This window comes from Lampris incognitus, chromosome 12 (assembly GCF_029633865.1).
Source record: "Lampris incognitus isolate fLamInc1 chromosome 12, fLamInc1.hap2, whole genome shotgun sequence".
NCBI classification, from domain to species: Eukaryota; Metazoa; Chordata; class Actinopteri; order Lampriformes; family Lampridae; genus Lampris; species Lampris incognitus.
Window position 1 is genome coordinate 16,054,069 of NC_079222.1, and position 10,177 is coordinate 16,064,245.

Consider the following 10,177-nt stretch of genomic DNA (forward strand, 5'->3'; position numbering starts at 1 on the left):
AGATCAGGCAGGAGTCTCCGTGGATTATGATGTTTGCGGATGACATTGTGATCTGTAGCGAGAGTAGGGTGCAGGTTGAGGAGAGCCTGGAGAGGTGGAGGTATGCACTGGAGAGAAGAGGAATGAAAGTCAGTAGGAGCAAGACGGAATAGCTATGCATGAATGACAGGGAGGACAGTGGAATGGTGAGGATGCAAGGAGTAGAGCTGACGAAGGCGTATGAGTTTAAATACTTGGGGTTAACGGTACAAAGTAACAGGGAGTGCGGAAGAGAGGTGAAGAAGAGAGTGCAGGCAGGGTGGAGTGGGTGGAGAAGAGTGTCAGGAGTGATTTGCGACAGAAGGGTGCCAGCAAGAGTTAAAGGGAAAGTTTACAAGATGGCAGTGAGACCAGCGATGTTGTAGAGACAGTGGCACTGATGAAAAGACAGGAGGTGGCGCTGGAGGTGGCAGAGTTGAAGATGCTAAGATTTTCACTGGGAGTGATGAAGAAGGACGGGATTAGGAACGAGCATATTAGAGGGACAGCTCAGGTTGGACAGTTCGGAGACAAAGCAAGAGAGGTGAGACTGATATGGTTTGGACATGTGCGGAGGAGAGATGCTGTGTGTATTGGGAGAAGGATGCTGAATATGGAGCTGCCAGGGAAGAGGAACAGAGGAACCCCAAAGAGGGGGTTCATGGATGTGGTGAGGGAGGACACGCAGGCGGCTGGTGTGACAGAGCAAGATGCAGAGGCCAGCAAGACGTGGAAATGGATGAACAGTTGTGGCGACCCCTAACGGGAGCAGCCAAAAGTAGTAGTAGTATTAGATTTGAAGATTTTACAATGCTGTGATTGCAACTATTTCCCAATCCTCTCTGAATAGTACACATGGCCATTGTAACGCTAGTTAATGCTCACGGAAATTTGTATATGAAACCAATCGTTGGTTTCGGTCGTTATGCCACTGTATTGTTTATAAGGGTGGTGATATCTGCAGTCAGCTGAGATTAAAGAGGTCACTTAGATGAGTGATGAAACGTTTCTCTCAATAAACGTTGTGTCCAGATGAACTGATTCAACTTTCTTTGATTTCCTTACCTGGATTATTGAGCATGCATAAAAATCGAGTCCCAAACCACCCTCCATTCCAGAAGGTGGCGGTAATGCACCGTAATGCTGTTTGCTTACCGCCATAAAAATCAAGAAGAAGATGAAAAAGGAAAACGAAGAAGAAAAAGGAAGAGGAGGAGAAGGAGGAGGAGTCAGTTTTATTTTTCCATCCAGCGATTACCCGGACCACTTATCACGCTCCCAGGGTCGCGGGAGGTGCTGGACCCTATCCCAGCAGTCACTTGCCTCAAGGGGCTTTACGGGAAGCGATATTATGAACCCTACATAGGCCTCGCCAAAATCCCGTTTCTGGCTTTGTCACGTGTGCGCCACCGTAGCAACGCGAAAATATGTTGTTATGGGGTTAGCGCTCATCAAGGAAACGCTGTACACCCACAATTTAACCTGTCTAAGTTATCCACAATCAACATTAATATAATACCAATAACGTATCCAAGGAGCAGAGGCAGACCTTGTAACCTAAAATTGTTAGGTTAGTCAACTTAAGGCTATTCTTTCCCTCACAATCATAATTTCAACCCAATCGACAGATATGACTGCATGAAATGGCGAGTGGGTTCGAGATAGCAGTGTAAAGATGAGATTTGGATTGTGGCAAATCAATACGGTAACAACAGTGAATTATGACTGCCACAATATGGGGTAACATGGTGAGCAAAACAATCAAAACGAATATTTTCAAATGTTTTGTTGGTTCATCTTTAAATAAGTGTCAGCTTATTACACTACACTACTCTTAAAAAAATACTTGCACCTAACCTCGAGCTCTTTTGCTTTCTCCTCTGCAATCTGAGTGGGCTTGCAAATCTGACAGCAAAGAATATCTGCCATTTCTGTAAAGCAAAAGGAAGTAGGGGATGAGCAGACAGAAAGTGTGTGTGTGTGTGTGCGCGCGCGCGTGCGCGCGCGCGCGTGCGGGTCGAGAGAGAGAGGGGGCGAGAGAGATAGGAAGGGACTTATGGGTGTGCAGCGAGGGGAAGTTCATCTGGAGTGCGCGTTTTGGCATGTTAAACCTCACTTTCCTTCACAAAGTCAACTCTACTTGTGCAGTAAGTTAGCGCTTACGCATAACATCCTGTCTTTAGACCCTCGCATCAGATAAGGAACAACTCCCTAAAAAAAAAAAACAACTTTTCACAGGGGGAAAAAAATAGGAAGACACCTAAGGGAGAGCAACGGGGGAGGGATCTCTCTCTCTCAAGGCGGCCAACGTGCAATGGATGTTGTGTTTACACAATTTACAGAATCATAACGGAATTATAAAAGATATGGAGAATATGATGAATTGAATATGAAGAAACTGTTGTGTGCTGCTAAAGTGTGCCGCTATTGCGCATGTCCGCTCATTGGAAAAGCTCTGCCGCACTAAATGCAACGAAACCTTAACTGTTCAACCTGCTATTTCATGTATATGAAGAACCAGGTTAACCCCCCCCCCCAAAAAACCCCGCCCATCCTGTGCACAAATCATGGGAAATCTAAGCAATAGTTGCACATGCAGCCACCGGCACCGGTCAACGAAAGAGTTAAAGTACAAAATCCTATTAACCGGCCCTTGTGGTTACACCAGACCGGACGGTTTCGTCACGTTGGAGGGGATGAATGGCAGCGCGACCAAAGTTGAAGTCACTCAACACGTAGTTGTCCCGTTTTCCGCCAATACAGCATGGATTTCATGACGGATCGGAATGTGCAAAAGGTGAGAAATAAATTACAGCACACAGCCCCCCTCCAACAAACATTATTTCATAAATCGTTTCGTTGCAGCATTGTCTAGGTTTTCGAGGTTGGTCGCAGGGTGCACGTTCTTGTGCACGATTAGACTTGTTATGTAACGTGCTCGGTGACGTTTAAGCAGTTATAGAAAAAAATCACTGTCACTTTTACTGCTGTATTCTGGTATTATTGTTAGACATCATTTATTATTGTGCCCTTCTACCTGCACTTGATATGTACTCTTGCCCCATGGTATGTGGTGTTGTCCATCTACTTCATTATTTGGATCTCCTAGTGCTCCCCCTTAAAGGTACAATCCGTAATTGATGCCCACCTGCTGTGCTCTTTTTATTACCTGAATGAGAAAAGCAGCCAATCAAACCCTTGAGATTTTCAGTTGTCTCCATCTCTCAGCCAATTTCACGGTGTAGAGCCGATGGCAAGATAACTCATGTTTCCTGCACTCTTTCACACTTACTACTACTGCTTAATTTAGTAGTACGACTATGATCTGATTACGATCTAGCAGACAACTCTGATATCTGTTGGAGACACAAATTTATCTGCTAATTGCTGACTCTCCTGTAAGTCACTTTGGATAAAAACATCTGCTACATTAGTAAATATACCGTAACAATGTGGTTAAGATGTTGTGTAGTTTATTTTGCTATGTAAGTGAAGCCCTTTGTTTTCTTAGTCTTTCACTTTCCCCAAGAACCTAAGCCATTTGGCAGTAGGAGAAAAACACTGGATCAAGTTGCTTCGTGCAAAAAGGTCAAAAGGTCTCTTAACAGAAATATTCCCGTTTGATAGTATGAACAGGACGGCTACGTTGTTCTGGATGGCCTGCTTTCCTCCAACGAATGTGATGAACTGAGGCAAAGGATGGCAGAGATAGTGGACCAGATGGATGTCCCGGAGCATTGTCGAACCACCTTCTCCACCTATCATGACGAGCAACTCAAAACGCAGGTGGTGGACAAGAAAGTTAATTGAAAACATCGACCAGTTTCATATATAAATATGGATGTGACCTTTAACTTGAGTTTCAAAGGCCATGTGTACTAGTACTAGTGGGTGGGGATACCTGCAGTCAGTTTAGACTGAAGAGGTCACTTAGTTGAGTGATGAAACTAAACTTAGCACAAAAAGTAAGGAAATTTGCGTTTGGTAAATTATTTCTTTGTTGTAACAATGCTCCTTGGCAATAAATCTTATATCAGGCCCCTGATTGTTAGCACCTGGGGTACCAGAAGCTCAAAACAAGAGTCAATAGCAACAGCAAAATAAGCTGTTTGGCATTGGCAGAGAAGATTTGGCAAATTTTTCATGGACGCAACCCACATACTCAGCTCTGCTGCTCATCCCACAAATGCATGTTCCTTACAATTTTAAAAGGGAAATAAACAGGCTTTCCAGCAGTATTAGCATTATTGCCAAGAAGCATTGTTACAACAAAGAAATAATCTACCAAACACACATTTCCTTACTTTTTGTGCTAAGTATATGTGTCAGTAAACATTATATCCAGATGAGCTGATTCAACCTTCTTTGATTTTCTTACCTAGATTATTGAGCATGCATCAAGACAAAATTCAATATGGTTGTGAATATTTTCTATTCGCCTGTCTCACAGTTTTATTGCACTTTGTTTTTCACCCATGCTTTTCGCTGTTATTTACTTTCAGATGCAGGTAAGGGCCTGCATTTTCTGCATTTATACTTCAGAATATCAGTCTGTGTCTCACATGCATCTAAGGCAACTTATAGGCAACTAATTCTTCAATGCTTCATAGTCTTTGCCTGTAATAAAGTCAAGACCATAGTGATAAAAAGCTCTTAATTCAACAGTCTAATGAGTGACCTTGTGCCTGTCGCTCTCCACTGTAATGCAGTCAGTCAATTGGTGGATCAGATGACTCACATAAACCTTCTGACCTCCAGGGTAACGCTGACTATTTCATCAGCAGCGGGGACAAGATCCGCTTTTTCTTTGAGAAAGGAGTTTTTGATGACAAAGGTCAGCACTCTGCAATTATGGTTTTAATGTTTTACTCTGTCGTTTGAATAAGATGAAATGGGTGCATTAATACTTTACTTGCAGGGGAATTCCTCGTGCCAAAGGAACGTTCTCTAAATAAAGTTGGTCATGGTGAGAAAGAGTTCTGATCTTTTCTTTCTTTTTTTGGGGGGGGGGGTGTTGAAATAAATACTAAAATATGCACCATCTAAAATAGTATATAATCCTATTTTTGTCTTCTGTAGCACTCCATGCCTACGAGCCTCTGTACAGAAAAGTTACACATTCACCTAAGATTCAGGTGAGTGAGCTGTCAGCTGCATCACACATTTGTTATCTTACTTCAGCTAATATCAACTGTTCCTTCTCTTTTAGGGCCTTGCGAAGAAGCTGGGTCTAAAATGTCCTGTGATACTGCAAAGCATGTACATTTTCAAGGTAGCACAGCCACCGCTTCTCTCTGACCACCTACAAAGTGTGTTCTTGTTGCTTGCATGCCCATGTGTGTAATTCTGAAGCACCTTTGAAAAGCTCAAGGTGTGACATGTTAAGTTTGCTCAACAGCACTGTGTAAGGTACTACTCAAGTACAATTTGAAACAATAAGTGTGACTTTTCCTTCTCTCTCCTCCCTTTCAGCAACCGGGGATTGGTGGAGAGGGTGAGAAAACTACACAGATAAAACCCATAACTGTTATTGATGAGAAAATAACACGGATAAACTTAGTTTCACATTGAGGGGGTATGATTTTCATCAGGTCAAATCAGAGATATATGGGTATCCAGCTGGCGTGGCGGTCTATTCCGCTGCCTAGCAACACGGGGCTCGCAGGTTCGAATCCCGGTGTTACCTCCGGCTTGAGCGGGCGTCTCTACAGACACAATCTGCCGTGTCTGCGGGTGGGAAGCCGAATGTGGATATGTGTCCTGGTGCCTGCACTAGCGCCTCCTCTCGTCGGTCGGAGCGCCTTGGTCGGGGGGGGGCTGGGGGGAATAGCGTGATCCTCCCACGTGCTACGTCCCCCTGGTGAAACTCCTCACTGTCAGGTGAAAAGAAGCGGTTGGCGACTCCACATGTATCGGAGGAGGCATGTGGTAGTCTGCAGCCCTCCCCGGATCGGCAGAGGGGGTGGAGCAGAGACCGGGACAACTCAGAAGAGTGGGGTAATTGGCAGGATACAACTGGGGAGAAGGGGGGGGGGGTCAAATAAAAATAAAAATCAGAGACATATTTTTTGATGCTGACAACAGAGGCTGAGGGAGTAATTAGACTTTGCTTGAGTTGTCGTTTTCATTATCATTATCAACACACAGATTAACAGGCTGTTTCTGTTTCTTAAGTGACGCCACATCAGGACGCCACCTTTCTGTACACGGAGCCACTCGGCAAAGTGACGGGGTTGTGGATAGCCCTGGAGGATGCCAACATTGACAACGGCTGCCTATGGTTTATCCCTGGCTCACAAAACAGTAAGTTCAAAATATAAGTAACCGCTGACTGTTGCCTCACAGCCGCGAAGAAGAAATAACCTCACAACTAAGAATACTGCTTTTTCTTTTTTTTCTTTGGACCCCCCCCCCCCTTTTCTCCCCACTTGTATCTGGCCAATTACCCCACTCTTCCGAGCTGTTCCGGTCTCTGCTCCACCCCCTCTGCCGATCGGGGGAGGGCTGCAGACTACCACGTGCCTCCTCCGATACATGTGAAGTCGCCAGCTGCTTCTTTTCACCTGACAGTGAGGAGTTTCACCAGGGGGGCGTAGCGTGGGGGGATCACGCTATTCCCCCCAGTTCCCCTCCCCCCCGAACAGGTGCCCCGACTGACCAGAGGAGGCGCTAGTGCAGCGGCCAGGACACATACCTACATTTGGCTTCCCACCCACAGACACGGCCAATTGTGTCTGTAGGGATGCCTGACCAAGCCGGAGGCAACATGGGGATTCGAACCGGCGATCCCCGTGTTGGTAGGCAACGGAATAGACCACCACGTCAGCTGGACGCCCTAATACTGCGTTTTCATAGTATTATCAGTAATTCCAGTTAGTTAAAGGAAACATGTCTTGTTTAAATCCTACTGTCCTTTCTTGTGTTAAGGATTAAATCTCTGTTTTTAGGTGGTATCTCCCGGCGCATGGTGCGCACTCCGAAGGGCACCTATCCCCTAACAGACTTCACTGGCAAAGAGCAGGACTATGATGAAGCGAAGTTTGTTGCTGCCCCTGTTAAAAAAGGTAAGTCACAATTCATCAGTTGCAATCACTTAGACAAAACTGATGCTTGAGGATGTTCTCCTTCCAGCCGTTGTTTGACACTGACTCTACATACAGGAGCATTTCACTGGGGGGAGGCTCACAATCAATCACAACCACGAATTTCTAGATGTTCTAACTCTATATTTTGTTCGACATGTTTTATGCACAACTCAGTAAAGTTGTCCGCAACTAAACGCACAAGCAATTTTTCAACCCATCTATTGATCCCATTCCACCATCCACCCTGATCAGGCGGTGCTGTCCTGATACATGGCGAGGTGGTGCATCGCAGTGCTCTCAACGCCTCTGAAAAGTCTCGCCATGTCTACGCTTTCCACATCATGGACACACAGGACACCCTCTGGAGCCCTGAGAATTGGTGAGGGCCACTTTGGGTTGTATTGGAGCTCATTTTAGGGTATTCGTGCATTTACAACAGATGAACGCCACAGTAAGGTAACATTTTATTTTAGGGGGTTGGAAATTACCTAGTAATTTCCTAGTAATAAGGTGGTAGTTTTTACAGGTGATTTTAAAGCTAACTGTGACCAAAATTACACCCCTCCGACCCCCTAAAATAAAGTGTAACCCGCAAGTCTTGTAATTCCAGAAGAGAAAGACTATTTTTAAACATTTTCACTTTTTTTCCTAAAAGGCTACAACCCACAGAAGATCTCCCCTTCCCACCCCTCTACACGAAGTAAAGGAAACTTGGGCCATCGCCGCCTCAGGTTAAAATCCTCACATTTCTGAAGAAGCACTAACATGCAGTATTATATTTAACTAGAAAAGGTGCAATACTGGCCTGGCCCGAATTGTAGGGCATAGTGATTGACTGAAACCATTCGCAATGATTCCGTTACCTTAACCAGAATTACCTCAAAAACATGTGTGAACTCATGATATGATACTAAATAGTGAAGTGATGGATAGAAATTCTCATTCATTGACTTTTAGACTGGAAAAAAATATTGTCCTAGCTAAATAAGAGTTTCTAATATTGGTTTTATTCATTGATTTTTGCATGGATACGCAACACAGTACTTACATTTGATTTTATTCAGATTTTATAAAGGTTTTCCTGATTAACACCATTATCAAGTGTAGCATTGTTTCTTAAGTACATCATGTGTCGAGAGACAGACGAGGGCAGACTCGGTTTGTTCTCAGTTCCCCGAATCGAACCTTTTCAAGCGATGCTCCGATCGGTAGCACTGAATATTTCCCACGTGGACGTTCATGCAAAAACAAAATATCGATTGTGAAACAACACAACACTGTAAACTCAACAAAGAAGGGTCAGACCTTTGAGCTAGCAAAGGACCGTTAATGTGGACGTGTGTCAAAGTCCACCCACTCCGTCACACAGAAACGTTTCAATAAATAAACAATTAACCAAGAGATTTAAATTAAAATAAATCATTCTTTTTTTTTTCCTCTCTCTCTTCTTCACCTTGAATGAGGTTTCATCATTTATCATAAAAAAAGATATTTAAAGATGCACTCTACATGCAAGACGAGGTTTTCAGAAAAACGTAGGGATGAAGGCAAAAAACAAGGTATTGGTAGGACCATGCTAGGAAATTGACGAAACAACATTAAAAAAAAAAACAAAACACCAAGGATCTTTACAGATAAAGATTGATCAAATACTGTTGTTGATTTCTTGCTGGAAAAAAAAGACAACATGGTGCAGGTTTTACATATGGCATCATCAGAATGCATAACTTCATCTTTCTATTAAGCCTGGTGACAGCTGATAGTTGTTCAAAAGAATTGTTCTTAGTTCAAATATTAACTGACCGCCTTACTGCTGTTTGCTTAAAGCCACAGAGTTTCAATTCAAAGGTCTGAACTGATCAGATCGGCCCCCAGCTCCAAAAAAATTATGGAAATCCTGGACTTAGTTTCAAAGGGAAAATGTGTTCATAAACTGAATTAACACAAGAGGGGCCTCATCAAAACACAACATTACTATGCAAAAGACACGCTACCAAACTAAAAATATACTGTGGGATGGTTGTGTATTCAGTTGTATTCGGTACAGGAATTCAGAATTCATATTATAATGACATGCAGGAGCACAATTACTTGCTGCCATGAAGAAGTACCCCCCCCCCGCCCCCTTATGACTACTGGAAAAGGTTTCTTTGATTAATATCATGCTTTTAACACCAGTATCTACAACACTGGGCGACGTATGGTAGAAAATATACTTAAGGCAAATCTTTGCAGCACTTCGTCCTTAACATTGCCACGAGAGAGGCAAAAACAATGTATTGTAATTTGAACAAATGACTGATAATAAAGATATTTCAAGAGGCTTGCTGTAAATAATGTTCTTCAAAGGCTGTACAAAGGCATGTACTCATTTGCAAACAAACAGGACAAGATTAAAAAAAAATCATATGACCAAAATATGCCATTTTACAGGGTCTGTACCATCCATAAATTTATGATTGCATACATGGGTAAAGGACTCTTTTTTTTACTCTGCGAAACTCCATCTTACATTATGTTACATAATTCAGGAGCCGTGGGTGTCAGTGATCCACTTAAGGGACAAAACTGACCAACAAAGAAACCTCATACTGCTGCTGTCAGTTCAGGTGGAGCACAAAGAAAACATTCACCTGCTCCTCTTCAATTTCTTAGCAACTTGTTTAAAAATGATCCTCTCATTCTTAAGCAACTGATATTGAGATGATTTGTGACCTCACAACGGAAAGCCTTTGATATCATGCTAAATGCACATCTGCAGACCTACAAAATAAAGAGTAGAATCTAGTGCCACTGTTGTTTGTTCTCATTATCATATCAAGCTAGTTAAATATAACCTAGCTGTGTGTCAGAAGTTAAGTCTCTTTCTTGTGCTAGTCACATTGATTCCCTTGTCTTAGGGAGTATTAGTGTTGCATCAATACCATTAACACTGGTGTAACCACACACCTCCCCCAGAAAATATACAATGTCTTGCTGTGTTTTGGGGGGGTGGGGGGTGGGGGGTGTCCATTGTTTCCTAAAGGGCTCTGTAAGATAAACTATCACATTTTCTTCCATTTTCACCATTCTCT

General features: G+C 43.2%; 1 protein-coding gene across 1 annotated transcript; it reads left to right on the forward strand.

Moving 5' to 3' along the window:
* Positions 1–2,720: 2,720 nt before the first annotated feature.
* Positions 2,721–7,825, forward strand: phyhd1 (phytanoyl-CoA dioxygenase domain containing 1). The gene is made up of 11 exons (XM_056291123.1): positions 2,721–2,815; positions 3,646–3,804; positions 4,777–4,852; positions 4,937–4,984; positions 5,098–5,153; positions 5,228–5,290; positions 5,491–5,512; positions 6,193–6,321; positions 6,966–7,082; positions 7,356–7,482; positions 7,759–7,825. Exons 1-11 carry the CDS (start codon positions 2,783–2,785, stop codon positions 7,805–7,807), a joined length of 879 nt encoding a protein of 292 aa, XP_056147098.1. The 5' UTR covers positions 2,721–2,782; the 3' UTR covers positions 7,808–7,825.
* The last annotated feature ends 2,352 nt before the right edge of the window (positions 7,826–10,177 follow it).

What these genes read in the sequence shown, in the direction of transcription:
- phyhd1 (XM_056291123.1), top strand. Translation starts at nt 2,783, where the DNA reads ATGGATTTCATGACGGATCGGAATGTGCAAAAG. An exon ending in TCTAAATAAAGTTGGTCATG is followed by an intron (nt 4,985 to 5,097) that starts GTGAGAAAGAGT and finishes TGTCTTCTGTAG; the next exon opens with CACTCCATGCCTACGAGCCT. An exon ending in CTCTGGAGCCCTGAGAATTG is followed by an intron (nt 7,483 to 7,758) that starts GTGAGGGCCACT and finishes TTTTCCTAAAAG; the next exon opens with GCTACAACCCACAGAAGATC.